This window comes from Chanodichthys erythropterus, chromosome 24, assembly GCF_024489055.1.
Source record: "Chanodichthys erythropterus isolate Z2021 chromosome 24, ASM2448905v1, whole genome shotgun sequence".
NCBI lineage: Eukaryota > Metazoa > Chordata > Actinopteri > Cypriniformes > Xenocyprididae > Chanodichthys > Chanodichthys erythropterus.
In genome coordinates this window covers 29,892,473-29,916,087 of record NC_090244.1, presented here as the reverse complement: position 1 = coordinate 29,916,087, position 23,615 = coordinate 29,892,473, and the positions used below count along the sequence as shown (strand labels likewise).

The 23,615-nt window shown below is 41.4% G+C and overlaps 1 protein-coding gene across 1 annotated transcript in view; it reads right to left on the bottom strand.

Moving 5' to 3' along the window:
- pamr1b (peptidase domain containing associated with muscle regeneration 1b) overlaps positions 1-14,866 on the bottom strand; it is a 33,270-nt gene extending 18,404 nt beyond the window's left edge. Inside the window, exons 1-4 of the mRNA XM_067380011.1 lie at positions 14,685-14,866; positions 6,931-7,107; positions 1,531-1,656; positions 968-1,082 (exon numbers count right to left, since the gene is read on the bottom strand). Coding sequence (XP_067236112.1) covers positions 968-1,082; positions 1,531-1,656; positions 6,931-7,107; positions 14,685-14,808 — 542 coding nt within the window. The 5' untranslated portion in view covers positions 14,809-14,866. The remainder of the gene's footprint in view (positions 1-967; positions 1,083-1,530; positions 1,657-6,930; positions 7,108-14,684) is intronic.
- Between the last annotated feature and the right edge of the window lie 8,749 nt (positions 14,867-23,615).

Here is a 23,615-nt window from a genome sequence, read left to right as displayed (position 1 = left end):
GTTTAGAGAACTGGAGATTTACAGGCTTTATCTGAGAGCTTCTCCGGTTTGGATTTTGCTCCCAGTGTAGTCAAGGTTGCTCACATTGTTGAGAAACCGCACTGCAGTTTCTTCTCCTCCAACCTTTGTGTCACAGGAGAGTGAGAGATTTCACAATTGTTGCCAATTGTTCATTTGTTCATTGATGTTCATAGCAAAAGTTTTGCCTTTCCAAGCAAATGCTCACTGACACTTACACGTCTTTGACATCATATTTCGGGTGATACATGCTTAAAGAGATGTGCACAGCTTCACAGAGTGGATCAGGACAAGACTTTCATATTGAAAAGAAATGGTAGGGTTGGGTTTAGAGATAGGAGTGGGATTAATGGCTCAAAAAGGGTGTGTTGTGTTTAAAACTATTCTCAGTATTTGTACATTTTTTAGACTTTTACAGCTGTAAATACATAAAAATGTTTATGTTTTAGATGCTTTCAGTAGTTTATATTGTACATTTCTGCATCTATCTAAATTTACAAAAATATATGCTTTTGTATTTTCTTTGTTCATTTGCATTCTACACAGATGCTGGTTTGGTTCAGTAAGAGCTATAGGCACCCAGTACAGCCACAATCCAAGATGGGATAATCATTAGGATTGTAAACGGTTATTCACACTGAAAACATAAGGTTTCCTGGCAGTGAAGTTTTGTCTGAGCATGTCAGTAGCTGCTGTGTCAAAGGGAATTCATTTATGACATCATGTTTCAAACTTAAGGAAACCTTTTAAGAGAAACATCATAAAAACTGGATTTAGTGCAAAACAAGCTGTTGTTACCCTCTATGGTGTGTTTTATAACAAAGGCAGCTCTTGTCACTACTGTGTGTTTATGAGTGTTTCTCTATAATTAACTCTAGAAAGATATGTGACCAAGTAAACAGTTGTCTCATGGTTTTGGTGTGTGTGTGTGTGCAATATCAGTTCTTACCTTAGATCAATGGTATAAGGCCGGTCCACTTTTAGTGTCCATTCGCAGCGGGCATTGTTTGGGTAACTCTCCAGCACCAGGTGACCCTGCCTTTTATGAATCACCCCTCCACATGCTGAAAAAGTAGATAAAATTGATGTCAGATGTACACATTAAAAGCAAAATATTAAACTGTATTGTGTGATGTTTTTGTGACTGTCCAGGTACAAAAACATTACACGTTTAAAATAATATCTGAGATTTGTCATTGCAGCACCTGTTTTGAATCTTTGTCTGAATGCTCTGTTTTAGTTTTGATTTCTTTAAAACCTGCCTTCTGAAAAGCCTAGGCTGCTCTGATTGGTAAGCTGGCTGATTATTGATAGAGATAAACTGCATCATAATACAAGCATTTCACAAGTCATCTTTAAACAAGCAAGCAAAGACTGAGCATTTTACAGTCATCCCAAGTGAAAAAAAAACGTACACTTCTATGTACTTAAAGTGCTCTTTTTTCGTGCACTAATTTTGCACTTAATATACTACTCTGAATGCATGAACACTGCCGATTGTAAGGAACTTACTTAAACAATCCCCACCGGACCATCCTGGGCGACACTCTGCACAATACTGCCCTTTTACAAAGAAATCGTCCCTTGGGCCCCATGTGCCGTTGTTACAGCGCTTGCAGTTCTCAAATATGCTGCAGCCTGAAGTGGAAAAAGCAAAAGCTCTAGAATTAGAAAGAAGCATTGAAGACTCGTCATAATAAATAATGAGATTATAATGTATGAATGATACATGCACTGCTGCTTCACATTTTGGCCATTTTAGAACAGAGCAAAATCTGACACTTTGAGAAACACTTCAGGAGCACCTCTATGATACCTACTGATACAGTCTGGGGTAAGTTCTTAGACATTTTTGACTGTAAACTTCACTTCAGACATTTTTTTTTTCTTTTTTAATTACAAACATCTGGCTGTTCGCATGTACAGACATTTTTTTTAAGACCAGACCATTTAATTTTCCTGTTGCTGTAAAACCCTTTATAGACATCACACAGTCAAGAATGTGACAAACAATATTGCTCAGGGAGAGGAAAAAAAACAAAACAAACATTAACCATTAAATACAACTGGAAGGAATACACTGTCTCTTTTCTCTATTTACAAGGTTTCAGAGGTAAAATGTTAGGTTAGCAAAACCAACAAATCATAAAACAGGGCAGACTGAAGGACTATTTGCATATATATATATATACACACACGGGGCGAAGAATCACACAACAAATAATGGATGAAAAATTTTATTGTGACAAACAATGAGTAAACGTGATGAAGAGGTGCGGGTGCACGGTGCTTCCGTCTCCCTGTCTGGATGAGAGAGAGAGAGAGAGAGAGAGAAGTTAGTGCTTCGCTGCATGGAGTGTAATGCTCAACCTGGTGTTTCACTGTGCAGTGTTTTATGGGGTGCGTTGATCTCCTGCAGCTGTGACGGTCCGGCCCTTGCTAAGTGCTGGCAGGTGATCCTTGTTTGTTTCCAGGGCGATACTGATGAGAGCTCGGGAGACTTGTCACACTGTTCCTCCCCCTCCTAGACTTGGGAGAGGACCGCCCCTAGGCCGGTGTCCGAGGCGTCTGTCTGCAACAGGAAGGGGCAGTTGAAATCGGGCGCCATTAAGACCGGCTCAGTGGTTAGGGCGGTCTTGATATCCCTGAAGGTCTTCTCCAACGTGTTGTCCCACTTTACCTTCTCTGGCTGCCCCTTCCGGGTCAGGTCTGTCAGGGGAGATGCTAAGGAGGAGAAGTTAGGTATAAAACAGCGATAATACCCCGCCAATCCCAAAAAGGCTCGTACCTGGGTCTTAGTTTCCGGCGGGGCGCTGTCCTGATGGCGTCAACTTTCTTTTGTTGGGCTGAATCAGCCTTCTACCCACCCGGAAACCCAAGTACTGAGCATCGACAAGGGCAAGATGACATTTCCGGGGGTTGTCGGTCAGTCCAGCCCGCTGGAGGTCCAGGAGCACCCTCCGTAGTCACTCCAGGTGGTCGTGCCAGGTCTCAGAGTGAATAACGACGTCATCGAGGTAAGCTGCTGCATATGCTTGGTGCGGATGCAGAATGATGTCCATTATCCGATGGAACGTCGCCGGTGCCCAGTGCAGGCCGAAGGGGAGGGCAAGTATTGCCAGTGTCCACTGGGCGTAGAGAAGGCGGTCTTTTCCTTGGCGTTATCTGTCAGGGGGGCCCTCCCCAGCCGTTCCAGTAGTTCGTCGACACGGGGCATCGGGTATCCGTCGAACTCCAAGACCTCATTGAGACGGCGGAAGTCGTTACAGAAATGGAAGGTGCCATCCGGCTTTGGTACCATGATGATGGGGCTGGACCAGGCGCTGCGTGATGGCTTGATTACCTCACTTATTATCTCACTTATCTCATCCTTGATGGCATGTCTCCGAGCCTCTGGGACCCGATAGGGCCGTTGCCTCACGATGACTCTGGGCGACATGCAAATGTCATGTTGGATGAAGTTGGTCTGCCCGGGGCGCGAGGAGAACACATCGGATAACTGATGGACCAGATGGTTCAGCTCCGTCTTCTGGGCGGCGGCCAGATGACCTCCGACGTCCATAACCAGGGGATCAATGGAGGCTAGGGCGGTGAGCTGTTCTGGGGTCCCCACCCACCTCTTCAGCAGGTTGACGTGGTAAAACTCTTCTTTGCACCACCTCCCCGGCTTACGTAGCCAGTAATTTACGGGTCCCACCCGCTCCACAACGGTGAATGGGCCTTGCCAGGTTGCGAGGAACTTGCATGCTGATGTGGGGACCAGCACCATGACTCGATCCCCTGGTCGGAACTCTCGTGGCTGCGCCACCCGTTTGTACAGCTGCTGTTGGGACTGTTGTGCCTTCGTGAGGTGTTCCCGGACCAATGGCATGACCCTCTCAATCCGCTCACGCATTTCCCTCACTTGTTTGACGGCGGAGCGGAGAGGTGCCAGCTGCTGCTGTTCCCAGGCTTCCCGGGCCATGTCGAGCAGACCTCGTGGCTGTCGTCCGAACAGTAGTTCAAAGGGAGTGAATCCTGTAGAGGCTTGAGGGACTGCTCGGATTCCGAAACAGGATGTAGGGGAGCATTAAGTCCTAGTCGCGCCTGTCTTCAGCTGCCACACATTTCAGCATCTGTTTCAGAGTTTGGTTGAAACGTTCCACGAGGCCGTCCGTCTGTGGATGGTACACGGTGGTTCGGAGCTGTTTTACCTGCAGCAGCTGGCAGAGGTCAGCTGCTGCAGCTTGGTCCGTCAGTATCTCTGCTGGGATGCTGACACGGGAGTAGAGCAGGAAGAGCTTGTGGGCGATGTTCTTTACCGTGGCCTTCTGAAGGGGGACTGCTTCTGGATACCGGGTGGCGTAATCGACGATCACCAGGATGTGTTCATGTCCCCGAGCAGACTTAGGCAACGGCCCCACCAGGTCCATCCCAATTCGCGATGCTGGGGGACACAGTACAACAGGCCGTTTTTCACAATGAAGTGCGGGAGAGGATGGGGTGCTGGCTGATGCGCTTGGCCCTCTAGCGTTCGGACCTGAGACCAACAGTTTTTCAGCCTGTCATCTTCGCGCTGGGCCTTCGCGAACGAGCCCCCTCCCTGGACCTGTTGAAACACATCAAAAAACACGTTAGAAGCCTGGGAGGGGGACTCACCATCTCTCCCGCTGTCCGTCGTCAACAGCGCGGTCTGGGTTGGTTTCCTTCGACGATGGCGCTCGCGACTGAGGCTCTCGGCCAGCAGTTCCTCAAAGCCCGGCCAGTCACGTCCGAGAAGTACAGGGAGGGGTAGATCCTTCACAATGCTTTTGCACTCCAACTGGCCACGCTCCGGGGCTTGCGGAAATCGTCTCTCGGCGGGCCGGGACGTGATGAGTATCACCGTGTATGCAGGTAATGGGAAGTTGGGCTTTGGAATTCTTCTGTGGAGGCAGGACATCAGATTTTACCAGACTGACCGAGCTTCCGGAGTCAAGGAAGGCCTGGACAGAACGATCATTTATTTTTATATCCACTCGTGGTGCATCGCGCATCCTCTGTTGGCATCAGTTCATCGCCTGGGCTGGGAGCCGCTGGCATGTGTACTGTGCGTGGGGTACCTTCCGGCGTGCATCGCTCCTGGACCACCCTCCGAGGGAAAAGCGCCGCTAGCTCCCCTGGCTCATGGTGCATGGCCGTCTCCGCCAATTCGATGGCCTCGACAAGCTCAGCGATGGTGGTTGGGTTCGTCATTCCCACCGCCCGCCAGGAGGGCGGCGGAAGAGCCCTCAGCATTCGGTCCACGGTGACGCGCTCCGCCATCTGACTCGCCGTAGGTGAGCCCTCGGGCAGCCAGTACCGGTCGAGCCTTGAACTCCCACTCGTGGAATAATTGGGCTGCGGAGACGGCGGATAGCCCGAGGTGGCCGAGGATTTCCTTCTTTAACACATCATAATCATCCGCGTCTTCTGTAGAGAGAGAAAAATAAGCTTGTTGCGCCTCACCAGTCAACAAGGGTCCCAGAAGCTGTGCCCACTCGTGCTTGTGCCAACTTTCTTGAGTTGCCATGGTCTCAAACATCTGCAAAAATAACTCAACATCATCATGGTTGGTTAGTTTTGGGAGCAACTGTATGGCGCGGACGCGAGAGTCAGGCAGCGGAACATGCTGAGTGGGGCTGAGGTGGAGAGCGGCGAGTTCCTCTTCAAACTTCGCCTGGCGGGCAGCCAGGTGTTCAGTGAGTTGTTGTTGTCAAACACTCACTTCTGTCAGGCCCTTGAGCAGGTCTTCCATGATGGGGAGGAGCGCCGCCTTTTTTTCTGGGGTTCGCTGACTGCGTAAGAAAACAGAGGGGGAAAAAAAATCTTGAGAAGTATTGAATTTGTGTGTGATTCTTCACTTCTATGCCCGCATTCTCCAGCAGTGTCACGGGGCGAAGAATCACACAACAAATAGTGGATGAAAAAACCCCGGAGGGTGGCTTTATTGTGACAAACAGTGAGTAAACGTGATGAAGAGGTGCGGGTGCTTCCATCTCCCGTGGATCCTGTGTAGCGTGTTGCGGTGTCCACAGTGCAATGTTTCCGGACCGTCACCAGCTGCTGTCTGGATGAGAGAGAGAGAGAGAAGTTAGCGCTTCACTGCATGGAGTGTAATGCTCAACCTGGTGTTTCACTGTTCTGTGTTTTATGGGGTGCGTTGATCTCCTGCAGCTGTGACGGTCCGGCCTGTGCTAAGTGCTGGCAGGTGAACCTTGTTTGTTTCCAGGGCGACGCTGTTGAGAGCTCGGGATACTTGTCACACTATCACTATATATATATATATATATATATATATATATATATATATATATATATATATATATATAATGTGTCCCTAGACCACAAAAGTGATAAGTACCAAAGGTATATTTGTAGCAATAGCCAACAATACAATGTATCGGTCAAAATTAAAGATTTTTCTTTTATGCCAAAAATCATTAGAATAAATAAAGATCATATTCCATGAAGATATTTTGTAAATTTCCTACCATTCATGCATTGATAAGGACTTAATTTGGACAACTTTAAAGGCGATTTTCTCAATATTTTGATTTTTTTTACACACTCAGATTCCATATTTTCAAATAGTTGTATCTCGGACAAATATTGTCCTATCCTAACAAACCAGACTTCAATGGAAAGATCATTTATTCAGCTTTTAGATGATGTATATATATATCAATTAATAATAATAAAAAAATAAAAACCCTATGACTGTTTTTTTGGTCCAGGGTCACATATGACATTTCTGCCAGGTGTTTAATTGCTTTTTTGAGCTGCAGAGTTATTAAAAATATAGGATCAACTCAAGCTATTACGAGTGAAAAACCATGAACAAACCAAGACATGCATCACAAGAAGAGAAAACTGTGAAACATCTGCAAGCGTGTTTGTGTGTTATCTGCTCACCGGGATGTATGATGCAGGGATCGCATTCATTTACAGCATTACGACAGCATGGCACTGCGTAACCTACCGGATACCCCTGAAGAGGACATTTACAGTGGATGACATCATATTCACAGCATCCCCTGCACATTACACTCCACTCGGGCCCTGGGCAGAAGTTCTGCAGGAACCTGTAATCTAACAAACAACACACAATATCATAGGCATTTCAAATGACAGCGACACATTATAATCAAAAATTATATTCCCTTGTCCCTTGTCTGTTACAATAAATTTGTAAAAGGAACAAGATCGGTAAATAGCATTAGTTAATCTTTGGTAACGTTAACTCGCACATTAAATGCACTTTTGGCAGAAGAGTCTATGAGGGAGGGAGGAGTCAGGGTGGAGAAAAAGAGCATTAAGACGAAGGCCCATGGCGGAACAGAAGGTAAGAGGAGCCAGGTAGAGCCGGGAAAGGTGGAGACCCAGGAGGAGCCAAGGAGACAAAGACCCAGGGTGACACTGAATCTTGGGGCTGGGTGGAAACAATGATGACGAAGGAGACTTGGGACTGGGCAAAACCAGCAGCAACAAAGGAGTTTGAATGAGACCAACAGAAAAGGTAAGGCTTGGGAAAAGGAGGTGTCCAGGAAATCCAATAGTCCAACCGTGGGGAAATCACCCTTTGAAGGTGGAGGATTGATAAGAAACCTCTCCATGCCATCTGGCTCCACAGAACGTCCTATAGGGATGGACATGGGTGCCAGCTCTCACACCTGGTCAGACATGGCAACAGGCTCTGGCTCCATGTCTGTCAACGTGCTTAATACTAAAATTTTGTGCAGAAACGTGCAGAGAAACACAAGAATTGTGACGCTCCATTTGTAATCGACTCTGCATCCTTTATTTTTCTTTGCAGATTTTCATACAATAATCCTTCTTCTATTAAATGTGTTTCACTGGAAAGACTTAGAGTCTTAGGGTGTACTCACACTAGATGCTTTGAACCATGCCCAAGCACATTTGACACCCAAAGCTCGGTTCATTTGACTAACGTAATTGCTCCAAACCATGCCCGGGCATGGTTCATTTAGCCGACCCTGGCCCACTTGAAAGAGGTGGGGCCAGAGCGCGGTCCGGTAGGGCTTGAGCGCGGTTCACATGCAGTGTGAGTGCAAACTGTGCCAAAGCACGGAACAGCTATACTTTTGTGTGCGCTACAGTCATCATTACGATGGCAAACATCTTTTTTACTACTCTAATAGTACACTTATCAATTTATGCAATTAATTCAAGTGTATTTGGGTTTATAACGGGTCTGGTTCTCACTTTATTGATGAACAGCAATTGTAGTTTGCGAGTAAAGCTGCAAATTCCTCCATTAACGTCAGCTGCTATAATAATCCTCTGATACATGCAAGTGAAAATTGTTGCGTGGCAAAAATGATAATATATATTAGGCCGTATCTTAGCGAAAGCACATTTCTTCCTGTTTTTTTTTTTTCCATTTAAAATGTTGCATCGTATATAACATAAGCATGCTCCGGTTCGTAACGATAAGTGCAGTGTAAGTGCAGGCCAGCGGGGGAGTGGGGAGGGGGGACAATCGCGCTCAGGCTCAGTTCAAGGCAACAGTTATGCACACACATACTCACACTGGGGAACAGGTGAGATGAGAATCACAGAGGAGATTACCAGGAGAAGGCATGGAGAAAAGGAGATGACTTGGAGTTGATATTGAAAATAAATCATTGGAGAACGTTCTCACAAAGAAAATATCCAGTTAAGTGAGTTCGTGCAGGGTTTTTATAGCGTGGTGATTGGAGTGCTGACGAGGGACATGTGCATGAGATCAGTTGCCAGGGAGGATCATTGGAAATATAGTCTGTGACAGTAATCAGCTGTTGTTGATTTTTTTCATGAATATAAAATCACACTTACTAATGACTTCTACAGACACATGTTATTGTTTAACAGCCTGGAAGATCAGGAACATTGTTTAAAATCTCTTTATCTATGGAGAAAACAATTGGGATTTTTTCCTTCCTCTCTGAAGTTTTTTCTAATGTGGAACAAATTAAAGGTACTCTAAGCAATGTCACACGTTTTTAGGCCAAAACATTTTTTTGTCACATACAGCAAACATCTCCTCACTATCCGCTAGCTGCCTGTCCCCTGAACACACTGTAAAAAAACGTGGTCTCTGTAGTCGCCACAAGCTCCAAAAACGGCAACAAAAACTACCTGGTGCAGCCTGGACCACGAATCATAAACATGCTCCAGCCAACAACCGACAAGAATGATTTAAAATGCGTGTTCATGACTGTTTCAGGAAGCATGGAGGGGAGGAGGAGGAGGAGGAGCGAGGGTCTAGCTAGCCTCTGTTTTGTTTGAAAACACTTCGTACGTCAATGCTTGATTTAAAAAGGAGCCGTGCACAGAATCGGTGCATAGTTAATGATCCCCCAAAAGGCAGTTAAAAAAATTTATTAAAAAAAAATCTATGGGGTATTTTGAGCTGAAACTTCACAGACACATTTAGGTGACACCTTAGACTTATATTACATCTTGTGAAAGAAAGGTCTAGGGCACCTTTAAGGACTTCATATCTACAATTTTGGCATTAATCTGTGCAAAACTGGTGGCTTGGCAGTTTTCCCATTATGTATTAAAGATTTGGCTCAGAAAATGTTGACATGAGAGTTCGTATGGTTTCAATTGTTGTTTATTTATAACTGTACTAGTAATACAAATAAATTATTTGCAATTTTTGCTTTACAATAAAGTCCAGCATTTTCCCCTTATTTTTCAGCATTTCTACTCTATTTTAAATAATGTTAGTGAAGATCCTATTGACTTCCATTGTTTTTATATCAGGTTAATGATATTTTCTATCACCTAACTTGGTCCATAAATACAACAGAACAACACAACTTAGTCCAGAAGCCTGTGCATAAAGGCCCTAGTATACTTCAAACGAAATCGAAGAACTGATGTGACGTCATTTCCAACAAAATCAAGCCAGAATGAAGTTCGTTTTGTGTTCTTTTTGGAAGTTTGAAATGGCTTGCCAAAGTGAGCTTTCAGGAAAAGTGCGCTGAGGCTCCGCCTTCACTCGCATGGGACGCATCTTTGACTAATTTCTTGTGTTTGAGCTCGGTGTGGTCAGAGCTCCGTGGGTGAAAACACGAACACACTGGATAGCCGCTTTATAGTACAAAATAAAGTTGTGCTTGTAAAAAAAAAAAAGCCAATAACACTGTTTTCCATGTTTGATACTGTAAAGCTGACTGATTTACTTACTATAATAAATGCTTGCTGTTTTCTCATTTTTGTTGTGTTTATTTTGTTACTGAGAAGAAAGTGCACCGCCCATATTTACATACTCATATAACTGCACTTTTGGCAGTGTGGGCGGTGTCAGATGTTCGTTTACAGTATATCGCTGGTCACGCATTTCGAACTTCGTTTTACCCCTAAACGAATAATGAAAAAGAACTTTGTTTGAAGTATACCGGGGCCTTAACACTAAATTGTAGGGGTATAATGGTACAGGTATTCGTCCCGAACTGTCATGATACTGAATACAGTCAGTCACAGGCCATCCACACTCCAATCCAGAAGTTGGCGAGCGCAGTAATGCAACACTGTTTGCTAACTGCCACAACAGGAAAAAGAGCAGAAAAAGAAGAGATAATTTATGCACCAACCCAAAACATGGGGTGCTTCTCAATATTCAAATTGATGCTTCCTTGTTTCTTCGGTCTTCTGTCCTCCAGCCCATGACCCGGAAACCAATCAAACTCAACCCATTTTGAAGAGCATCTCAATTCTCAAATTGCACTGCAAGGAGGCGAGGAACGGGGAGTGAGGAAGCTTCCTGAGGAGCCATGAGGATGCACAAATAAGAAATGAGAAGCACTCATAGGCGTTTCTCAATACCAAGTAAACAAAGTTTGAACTTGTGTCCTTGGTAGTACGGACTAGCCATGTTCAACTCAGAAGTACAAACTCCAGAGAAAAGTGGCTGTGTGTCTGGTGTGGAAGTGGCAGAGGTTAGTTGTCACAACGAATGAGAAAGGTTGACACGAAGCAGCTAAATCTCCCTCAGGGGGAATCACGTGTAAACAGAGGAGATTCTGCTGCCAATAAATAAATTAATAAAAACACGACAGAGCTCGTAATAAAACCAGAATCTACATTGGCTTGGCTTTTTAGTGATGCCGAGAACTGAGGGATTTTACACGTTGTAAAAGCAACGTGAAGATTGAGGAGCAGACCAGCAAAAAATATATAAATGTATAGTTAAATAAATAAATAAATGTAATAGGAAAGGAGTGATATACATTATTTGAATAAACAAATATAATTCATTTTACAACCCTGGATTGCTCTGTTCTTTGTAGGAGCCATTGTTTGGTTTGGAAACGTAATCCAAATCATTTCAGTTATTGCAGAGACAAGATGTTCTCTGTTATTACAAAATAAACAGACATTAGAGTAGAATGATCAATTGTTGCATTAACCTAGAATCTGACGACAGTGTTGATGGTTCCAGGCTTGATGATGATGCTGTGAGGATCATATAAATATCTGGATTCAGCTTCATGATTTTATTTCTGGAAAAGTGTGGTCACTACAAAATAATTTGACATAATAATGAGAATCAACAAAAATAGCTCTCCAGTTGATCTGCCTCATCCCATAGCAAACTCTGATCTCCATCACTCGCATCTCGCTTCTGATCTCCATCAGATCTGATGCTTCTACACTCTCAACCAGTGATGCACTGGAGCTACGCAAGAACTGCCTCCCTCATTTCCATGTTTTACATGGAAAAGTAAAATGATAAAATAAATAAATAAATCTGGAAATAAATACATGAGGGAACAAGTAAATATAAAAACAAATGAATGCATAAAATAAATGAAAGAATAAATAAATAACAGTTAAAAATAAATGTATATATATATATATAGAAAAAGGTAATACAAAAATACATTTTATTAAATGTATTTAAATTCTATTACCCAATAGGTGAGTCAGGGATTTTATTGAACAGATAAAACCCTCCACCCTCCCCAGCTCCACCTGCCAAAATCTGCTACTGAATTTACATAATGTATGTTGATTTATGCAGCAGCAGCATATCATGTCTGTGTATCTGATAGTAATAGTATCAAGTCCATTCTTGCTCTGCAGCAGCAGTAATTACAAACCGCAGCAGCAGCAGCGTAGCAGATAGTTTGCAAAGACCTAATATATTAAAATTAATAAATAAATTGATAGTTGTCATGAATTAACTTTTTTTTTTTTTTTTGTACAGAATGTCTAACGTTCAAAGCTGCCAATTCTGTGTCAGTGAGAAATATAGGTACCAACGATCCAGAAGAACACATGAGTTCATCACCAAAAGGTGTTTGTAAGGTAAATTAAATGGTAATACTTTACATCAGGATTAAATCTCCTTGTTGTTTACCATATTTTAGGTCAATTTATAGTCACAGTATGTATTTTATCAGCGATAGTCAACCCTGCCCCTGGAGGCCTGCCATCCTGCAGAGTTCAGCTCCAACCCTAATAAAACAATAATAACCAGGCGATCGAGGCATTCGGGATTAAGTAATGTCGGAGCAGGGATGGAGCCAAAGTTTTGCAGAAAGGTTGGGACCGAGAGAAACCTCCAGGCTCGCCACTCCCGCTTTATATGATGTCAGATAGTGTGTGCAGTCGTGAGCTTTGTCTGTGGTATTTTTCCATGGTAACAGCTGTTTGTGTTATGGTCAATTTATTCTTCACTTGAGAACCAGTAAATTAGTGTTGCTTTGAGACAACTTTACCAGATTCGCTTGTGTATTTCCAAAGGGATTTCTTAGGAATTATTTGGAATTCTTTTGGAGATCTGAACATAATGAAATGAACAGTTAATAATTCGTTTTTGGTAGTTTCTTGAGGCGATTTGGTGTTGACAATGCGTCCAATCATTTTTTTTTTTTTTTTTACCAAAAAACAAGTTACTGTATGTGTTCCTCCAGCTGGATGAAATCATTGCTCAGCTGACTATAGTCTGTCACAACCCTCAACCCCCCCAAATACTTTCTGAACAACAACATTTTTGTGGTTTTACATGAAAAACTACAACACACACACACACATACTAGAAAAAAACAAAGAACAAAAAACAAAACTAAAACTAATTAGTCCGCATGGTTGAGTAAATTCAAAATACACTTTTATACACAGCTGACATGGAAGAGAGAAAATATTCCTTTGCTCTGATCTAATCGGCTGATGACCTCATGTTTGTGTGTGTTTGCTCACTTCAGAAAAACAGTAGTGTGGGAGGCGTCTGCAACTTTCAGTGTGTTAGCAGAACGCTCACTGTTTCAGTGCTTAGGATGTTCAATATGAATAAATGTCAAAGCACCGATATACTGAATGATTGTGCCGACAGTCTAGATAAAGTAGATTATCATTCAATATCTAGTTAAGATTCAAAGCTACTGTATAATGTATAACAAAACTACATTTCAAAATAACAGGCTCAGTCTCCTCGCAGCAAAACCATTTTCTTCATTACTCAGTATTTTGTCTCCTTTTTCAAACCCATTTTTGGATCTTTGAGTCTCTACTAATGAGCTGATGATCTGAATCAGGTGTGTTTGATTGCATACAAAATATGCAGTGCTGGGGCTCAGGGCTGAGAAACCCTGTCCTAAACAACTATGCCCTGATCTGCAGAATTCAGCAAATTGGAGATAGTGTGTGCAAATAAACTCTGCTTTTAGCAAGCCGAATTAATTCATGGTGAATTCTCCCTGATTGAGTTTAACAGCGTCTTTTGCTATCAATATATCTTGACTTGTAAGAGTTTACATTTACATGGCAGTTGGATATTCCACAGGCCTGAACGATTTAGCAGCCGTGGAACAAAAAACCCTCCTCTGGGTCTCGGCAGAGCTCTCACTCCGATTAACCAGCACCGAGCTCTATACACTTTCACCCACACATAGAGGAAACCACAGCGCAATATGAATGTCTTTGTTGCCTAACTAGCCTCTGCTGGGGGATGTTTTGTGCAAATGTAGCACTTTATAAATTGTCCAAAGAGGTTAGGCATAACCTTTAATTGAACTACTTGTTTTCAAATTGTGAGTTAAGGATGTGAATGTGAAGAGTTCCATGGAAGTTACTTTTACTCATCACTCTTTGCCAAAGAGTGATGAGCACAGAAATACAGTCAATGATCTGTCTCTTTCTCTGAGCCAGAAACAGTGTCTGGGGGGCTGTTAGAATAATGCAGGAAAATCCCTTGAATGGGAATCATGAAGTTCATGGCCTCAGTTCACTCTATTATTTACACAGCGTTTTTTGGATTCCTGCAGCCACATACAGGGCAACACCATTTCACTTCTAAAAAAAAAGTTTCATTAATATGAGAAGACAAATCACTTTTAAAACATGTGCCTTTTGCCCACTCTGACAATGAGTTTTTCACCTATCGCATCCCATTACCTCAGATGGGAGTGTTTTAGAGCATCACAAAAGAGAAGATAATTCATAATGCAAAACAAATAACTGTGATATGTAACAGAATTTTGTTTATTAATGCTTTTCAATCACAAACATAGACTGGAACAGATTCTATACCTCAAAAACTTTTGTTAAAAAACCAAGAGACAGAGACAAAGACACAAATAGAAAGGAGCCGTTCAGACAACAAAAGAGTGTGACTCTCTATGACTCTTTAAAAGCAATTCAGTCAGACTTACCATATGGCCAGGCCGTCCCCTGGCCCAACAGGAGGAAGATGATGAGTAGGGTGAAGCCGGGCAGAGAGGGGAGATTGTGACGGTTCCGCTGGCTGCGGCTCTGCAGTGGTTCAGACGAACACATGCTGCAGGCTGAAGCTCTGTTTACTCTCTGAGCTCAGCTGCTTTGACATCACCTCTCCTCTTTACTGCCCTCCCTCCTGACTCACATTTTCCCTCTCTCTCTCTTTCTTTCTCTCTCTCTCTCTCTCTCGCCCTGCATACTCCCCTCAGTTCCTCTCTGTCCCAAACCTCTTGCATTCTTTACACTTTCGGCACCTTTTCCCTCTCTCTTTAAATCTGCTACGCTCAAAAGTGAAAGTTCCTATCTCTTGTCTCTGTTTTTGTTCTTGTTTCTTTCTCTTTTTCTTTCCCCTCCCTCAGTTTCAGGTTTCAGAGTCCAGCTCCGCAAGAGTCTCCACTAATCATCAGCTCTTCTGTTAGAACACACTCACTCTTTCAGAATAAAAGTGCGCGTGAGCGCGCACACGCACACACGTCACTATTAAGTATGATTTATAAGTTGTTTTCTTCATGGTGACCAAAAAAATTTAGATATTTTAGATATTGCCATCTTTGTGGGGACATTTTGTCTCCATAATGCAAGGTCTACCTGAAACACACACACACACACACACACACACACACACACACACACACACACACACACACACACACACACACACACATTTCTATTGTACTCTATGGTACAAAAAATGTTTTATTATGAATGTTTAGATGCATTTAAAAACACAATACATTTACTTGCTTTGGGAAAATAAACAATTCTTGTTTTAAACGTGAATCTAACAAGGTGTAGTGAGTTGTAATTTTGTACAATATTGATTCTTAAGTAAATACAGCTATGGAAAAAATTAAGAGACCACTTAAGTTCAGAAATCAATGTTAAGTGGTCTCTTAATTTTTTCCATAGCTGTATATCTTGTTTTTAAGATTTTCAGATATTTTAGCTAAAAAATCAAACAAAAACAATGGATTATGGAAAAATATTTTGCATTCTATTCTATTCTATTCTATTCTATTCTATTCTATTCTATTCTATTCTATTCTATTCTATTCTATTCTAGGCATAAACAGTAAGAGACTCACAAAGCCTGATTTTTGACCATAAGCACAAACACTTCAAAATGGCGGTTAATGCACTCTGGACATTATTAATGCGTTCCCAAAATCAAACAGCTCTATTTACATCATAGCTGCATTACCAGCTCTAGATGTATATTATTTTTTTAGTAATTCCACTCTCCTTGTAAATTAGATTAATTTAGTGTGGCCTTTATTGCACTTTCGAATATGAAACAACAAACTAAACTGTTAACGATACTGAATGCAACTTGGAGAATGTGCAAAAATATTATCCAGTGACCTACACAAGATATAGTGCATCTAAATTAAAGAGCTGCTTTGACATTTAAGTAAAATCAAAGTAGATTTACAAATCATTTCATATTCTTGTACTTTTGGACTGTTCTCTATACAGAAATATCTGATAGGACTGTACCATGTGTCACAAACAATGTGGTAGTGAGCAAACACATGACGCAGGGTTAATCAAAGATACTTTAATAAACAGAGAATAGAATCAGGAATATACATGGAGGATAAATACACTAACCACATTTACCAACAATGAGAACTGGCAGAGGACTACACCGCATTCCAAATTATGATGCAAGTGACATATCAGGAAGATTTCAGTAGAATAAACATTCAGATTTTAATTTTTCTAAGAAAATGTATGTTTATTTATCCATGTCTTTTTAGATAACTGGTATCAATCTCAGACAAAATAATTTGCCAGATCTATTGAAACCCTACTGTCATGATCACAGTCTGCTCCTGTCAGTTCCCGGACTACACTTCCCACTATTCTCCCTGTCAGTCACATGTTCACTCCACACCAATCACCTGTCGCCACATACAGCCATGCACACGCTCCTCACTAATCACCACACCCAGCTGCAGCTTGTTACCTGGACTATAAAAGGACTCTCATTCACACCATCCGATCGCGAAGTCTTGATTACCATTGTGTCATTTCTGAGCGTTTCTATCCTGTCTGCCTAATTGTTATCGTTCCTGCCTGTTTCTTGTTTTTGACCCGTTGCTGCCTGTCCTGATCTTTGCCTGTCCCTTGACTACGACTCTGCCTGTTCCTCACTGTTCCTGTTTGTTCCTGTTTTGACCCTGCCTGTACGACCACTCTGACTTCAATAAATGCTGCACTTGGATCTCCCGCCTGAGTCTCCAATCGTTACACCTACTTTTACTCCACATTATTAAGCAAGTCACAGTTCTCATGCAATATGGGAGGAAGAAAGATCTTTCTGAAGATGAAAAGCATGAAATGGTGCAATGTTGTGCAAAAGACATGAAAACAACTAATATTGTGTGAAAACTGAATGGAGATTATTGAATTATAAGATTTGTGAGTGATTTAAAGCACTGCAGAACTCTGTCAGATAAGGGCTTCTTAATGAAAGTTCCTGTCAAAAAAATTAATTGCATTAAAAGGGCAGCTATAAAAAAGCCAGTGTTGAGCAGCAAACAGGTATTTGAAGCTGCTGGTGTCTCTGGAGTCTCAAGAAGCTCTCCATGCAGGCTGGCAGTTGTGCGTAAAGATGCATTTTAGCCACTCCAAACCAAAGCTCACAAAGAGAAACATTTTCAGTGGGTGTAGAAATACATTTTCAAACAGTTTTATTGCTGTGGTGTTTTTTGCAGCATGGGATAGTGCATAGTGCATTGTACAATAGTGCATTGTATTTCAGAAGGCACTATCCTCCTTTTTATACCAGCTGAAAATGGCCAGTTATGAACTTCACATATCTTGCAAAAGTCATTTTAATACCCTCCATCACACTTCCCAGTATTCCAGCCCAAATCATCACCCGCCAGCTCCTTGCTGACGTCGCAGTCTTGTTGGAACCTGGTGGCCATTCACCAACCATCCAGAAATCCATCCGTTTAGACCATCCAATGTAGTACGGCATTAGTCGGTGACTAAAACTATTTAAAAATGAGTCTTCATGTATTTCTACACCCACTGTAAACGTTTCTCTTTGTGAGCTTTGGTTTGGAGTGGCTAAAATGCATCTTTACGCACAACTGCCAACCTGAATGAAGAGCTTCTTGAGACTCCAGAGACACCAGCAGCTTCAAATACCCGTTTGCTGCTCAACACTGGCTTTTTTTATAGCTGCCCTTTTAATACAATTCTTTTTTTTTTTTTTTTTTTGACAGGAACTTTCCTCAATAAGCCTTTATCTGAGCGAGTTCTGCTGTGCTTTAAATCACTCACAAATCTTATGATAATTCAATAATCTGCATTCAGTTTCACACAATAATAGTTTTTTTCATGCCTTTTGCACAACATTGCACCATTTCATGCTTTTCATCTTCAGAAAGATCCTTCTTCCTCCTCATATTGCATGAGAACTGTGACTTGCTTAATAATGTGGAACAGCCTCTAAGTAGGGTTTCCATAGATCTGGCAAATTATTTTGTCCGAGATTTATACCAGTAATCTAAAAAGACATGGAGAAATAAACAAAGATTTTCTCAGAAAAACTAAAATCTGAATTTTTATTCTACTACAATCCTACTGATATGTCACTTGCATAATAATTTCGAACATGGTGTAAACAGAACAGGGAGTATGTACACACAAATAAAAGAATGAACCAAACGAGAAACAGATGACCGTAATCAGCAAATAAACTAAGGCACAATGAAGACTAAACATAAAGGATATGCATTAAACCAAGACACATGAACAAAAACACAATGAAACAAGACAGAACCCTAACAGTGCTCCCCCCTCCCACAAGGCATGTCCTTGCACCGAAACAGTACAATGGAGGGAGAAGATTTCAGAGAAGGATGAGGGGCAGGTGTGGGACAGGAAACAGGAGTCAGTCAGTCAATGGGAACACCATGGCAGTGCTGATGGAGTCCAAAGCCAAGGCGGAGCCTTGATGGGTCTCTTGACCGGAGCCTGGGGCCGACATACGGAAACTGAGCTAGCAACAGTGGAGCTCCCGCAAAGGCGTGAAGGTGACAGCATGGTGAAGCTGCAGGCCGGAAATCAGAGAGGACAATGCCAGGTTGGCTGAGGCGATGATTAGGGCCTGGCAGAGAGGTGAGATCGGATAAAAAGGAGGAACCTGGTGGAGCTGAGGGGGTGAAGGGCTGAGGTGCAGCTGAAGGCCCAGATGTCCTCTGCAGAACCAGTGACCAAGGTGGAGCTGGAGGGACGAGAAAGCCTGGTGGAGCCCAAGCAATGTCTATCCATGGTGGAGCTGAAGGAGCACAGAGCGAAGGTCAAGCAGACGAGCTGACAGGCCGAGGTGAAATCATGGCCTGGAGGTCTGAGGTAAAGTCAGGGGATCTGTATTGTAGAGCTTGACTGGTGGAGAGTTAGTGGAAGACTGTGGCAGAACTGAAGAGCTGTACGACACCAGTGGAGCAGGTGAGCCTGGGAACTGGATGGAACCAGTGGTGATGGTGACAATGAGGTGGGAAAGTGACAGGATGGGAGAGGATCATCCAACAGGTCACCAGAAATGTTTTTAGTGGTGGGAGCAAGGTTGGAAGTCGGCTCCATCAAGAAGTTGATGAGCCAGTTCACCTCGGCTGGTTCTGGAGAGGACTCCAGAATGGACCTGGTGATGGGCTCTGTCCTTAGGACAGAGGTGGCTTCCAACTCTAGCTCCTGGACAAACGCATTGGCAGGTTCAGGCACCATGGAGGGAGGCAGCTCTTGCACATGTTTCATGGCGGAAGTTGACTCTGGCTCAATATCTGTGGTGGGCTCAGGCGTCAATGTCAGGTCTGTGGCGGAAGATCTTTCATGCTATTTAGGACGACGATTCCTGTCTGGAGTGTGCAGAGATTACTGCTTTCGAAAGAAACGTGCTGGGGAGTTGGAGATGGTGTTGTTGTCCTCAACAGTGTAGTCAGTGAACTCTGTGAAAGGACAGCAATCGTCCCCAACAGCAGCATCTTGCCAAGGATGTTCTCCATCCCTCTCCAGAAGAGATGTTTGATGATTGTTTCAGCGTTCCAGCATGCCTCGTTGTAGAGCTCTAGGAAGCCCTCCGCATGTTCCTCCAGTGTCCAGACGTTTTGGAGGAAACAGTTCTGCTATATTTCGGTTTCGGTTCTTCTGTCACAAACACCGTGGTAGTGAGCAAACGCATGATGCAGGATAATTCAACAATGATGTGAAACAGGTGTAATCAGTAACTAAAGAAACTGACTATGGCACAATGAAGACTGAAAGGTGAAAGGGTATACATGAAACCAAGACACATGAACAAAAAAACAATGAAACAAGACAGAACCCTGACATACAGTTTGTTGATGACAGACTCATGACAGATTAATTATTAACAGGAATTGATCATTTGTCCTGATAATCAGTTTTAATTAAAGTGGAATAAAGTGGTAGCATTACTTTTCTAATTATGATGATGTATTGTTTTTCATTTAATAATAATAATACATATGAAGCAACATCCTGTTTAAAATTATGAGAAAAGACATGAATACAAAAGATGAATACAAGGACGATGAATACAAAAATAAAGGTATTTAATCAAACAAAGAAGAGAAGGTAACAGTGTGTGATATACAAACAATAACCGACCGTGAACTGAGGAAACACAGGAACTTGAGAATACAATAACAAACTCAAATACGAACAGCTGAATATCCATGGCAACAAACAAGTGGCAGGAAACATGAAAAAACAACAGGAAATAAATGACAAGTAAACTAAAAGTCCATGAAAATGAAAACTAAACTAACAGTTTGTGATAATACCTGTATATATTTCATGGATCCCAGACATATGCTTCACAGTAACTGTTTAGTGGTATGCCTTTTTGGTTACACTTTATTTTAAGGTGTCCTTGTTACTGTGTAATTATATATTTAAGTACTGAGTAATATTAATTAACAGCATGTACTTACTATAGAGTCAGGGATAGAATTAGGGTTTGGTTTTGGGTTAGTAACGTGTAATTATGCATAGTTTACTTTTATTACTACAGTAAGTGCATGTAACGTCTAACAAAGACACTGTAAATTAAAGTTTCCTGCCTTTTCAGTGTACTTATTAAATGTAAAAAAAAAATAAAAGTATGTCATGCCAATTGCAACTGCAGAAATATAAAAAAACATAAGGAACTTATAAATACTGACAATAAAATGTATAAAATAAAATGTGCCATAAATAATAGAAGATAAACATTTATGTATTTATTTATTTATTTGTCCTCAAGTGCTTTGCCTTTAAGAAATGTTGGACTGCTACCCTTCTGAAGTGTTATGGCATGCTGTAGAGGAAAGTGTTTTGGAAATGTCTGTTAGATAATGGAAACCACAGACACGCTACAATGAGGAAAAGCCCAGAGAACAGGAGATTTTCTGCCTGCGGTACACAAAATACACACATTCATAACAGACACTCAGACACAGTGCACAGCCAGAGGCAAATGGAATAAACAGATGTTTCACCCACTGAAGTTTGTTTTGCTTCTCCATAGAGACTGAGAGGTCATGCTTGATGTCTATTTTGAATTTCCCTTTTGGTCTGAGAATTGGAAATCCTTACACGAATTATATGCAGGCTGCATGACCTCATCTGTGATGTCGCCAATAAATCCTATAACGATTTTGGAGGTGTGTGTCTGTGTAAAAACTATTAATTTTATGCAAAGCAACATAACATGCACCTAAATGAGTGTCACATCTGTCTTTTCACATGATGGAAATGCCTAATGCCTTGCATAAAATAAATGATTTTATGTGTAAAGATACTAAATCTAAATGCTTTGGATGTTAAATATGTCTCTGAGCTGTTCACTGTTTGTTTATGGGCAGGTTATGGAGTCTAAAACGCAGAGCGGTGGACTGAATTAAACCTAAAAATATTTAAAAGTATTTAATGCATTATTTACTAATTAGCACAAATAATTTGTTATTATAGCTAGATTATAATAAATCCAAAAGCAAAACGTGAAAGAACTAATAATCTATTGATTGCTCCTCTGCTGCCTTCTTCTGGTTATCGTGTTAATTTCATTATATCATTTTCATTTTAAAAGTCTTCCACCAGGGGACAGAAATCGTCCACTAAGCTAAAGCATGGCATATTTTCCATATCTCCATGAATGAAAATGGGAAATGTATATCTTCTTTAAAGTGATTTTTACTCTGCAACTATAAAGGTAAAATGTATAAAGTGTTTAAAATAGTAGGCTACATGTGTTTAAAACTAATCATAAACAATGATTTTATTGTCTGTGGTCCAAACATCCCAAGTGTGCACCATAGATGAGCAGCCCATATTGCGCAGTCCTTCGTGACTGAAGATAAAAGACTTAAGCACTTTAGCATGAAAAGGCAGCTTAATTCACTAGCATTTTCAGATATCTGAAAAGAAGTTGGCATAGTGATGATGTGAGTAATAACAAATCTCTGATCTGTTTTATTCATTTGAAATACAGTGAGCCAATTCATTTGTTTACCTTAAAAGTTTAGTTCACCCAAAAATGAAAATAATGTCATTAATTACTCACCCTCATGTCGTTCCACACGCTTAAGACCTCCGTTCATCTTCAGAACACAAATTAAGATATTTTTGATGAAATCCTATGGCTCAGTGAGGCCAATTGCCAGCAATGACACTGAACATCTCAAGATCCAGAAAGCTACTAAAGACATATTTAAAAGAGTTCATGTGAGTACAGTGGTTTAACCTTAATATTATAAAGCGTTCAAAAACAATCAAAATAACTACTTTTCAACAATATCTAGTGACAGCTGATTTCAAATCACAAATCTTTTGTTTCGAATCAGTGGTTCAGAACGCGTAAACAAAGCCTTGTTTACTGAAATCACATGACTTTGGCTCTCCAAACCACTGATTCGAAACAAAAGATTCGTAAAGTTTCGAATCAGTGTTTTGAAATCGCCCATCAAAAATATCGTAATTTGTGTTCTGAAGATGAACGAAGGTCTAACGGGTGTAGAATGACATGAGGGTGAGTAATAAATTACATAATTTTCATTTTTGGGTGAATTAACCCTTTAATTATTATTTGTGAAACAGATTAGGGGCTAAACAGACAGAGCTAATGCTAACCTGTGTTTTGTAATCTGGTTTAAAATTAAATCAAATTTACCTACTCGACAAAGATATCTGCCAAAAGTTACACAATGTTTGTGCATTGTTCTTTTTACACATGTATTTATAATACACATATAGCTAGTGAACAGATTTAAAACATTTACACACTTGTCTATGAAACTTCTGCATTTATCTGTTTTTCTCACTCAAATATGCAAATTAAATTAATTATTTAGGCAACATAATTACCTGAATGTTTTTTTTCTTTTTGAGTTGTTTTAATTTTGAAGTTAATTTTTCATAACTGAAATTAAAATTTTGTTCCCCGCACCCACCTTTCAGTCCAGAGTTGCACGCCTGCTATCACTATTGCTCCAGTAATTGTGCGTTTGTGCTCCAGACATTTATGATTCTGACCCCTGGAACTACTCTCTTCTTTACATTTTTAAATCACATTTCCTGATGGCTTGATCCCGTGTTTAATTGTCATTCTTACAGTGTGTGTTCAGTTTTAATATGACCGGAGTCTCTCATGAGAGTGATGATCTGCGCCACTAGAGGGCGTGTGATTGTTGTTCATATGAGTTCGTGGGGTTAAAAAGTAAAAGTGGAGGAAAGAGAGACGCCTATAAGGAAGTTTGCTGAATGTTTATTCTGAGTAGGCTCAATCTCAGAGTATAATCAGAATATAATGTAACAACAAATAGGCATTTATGTCTACTATAAATATAAAT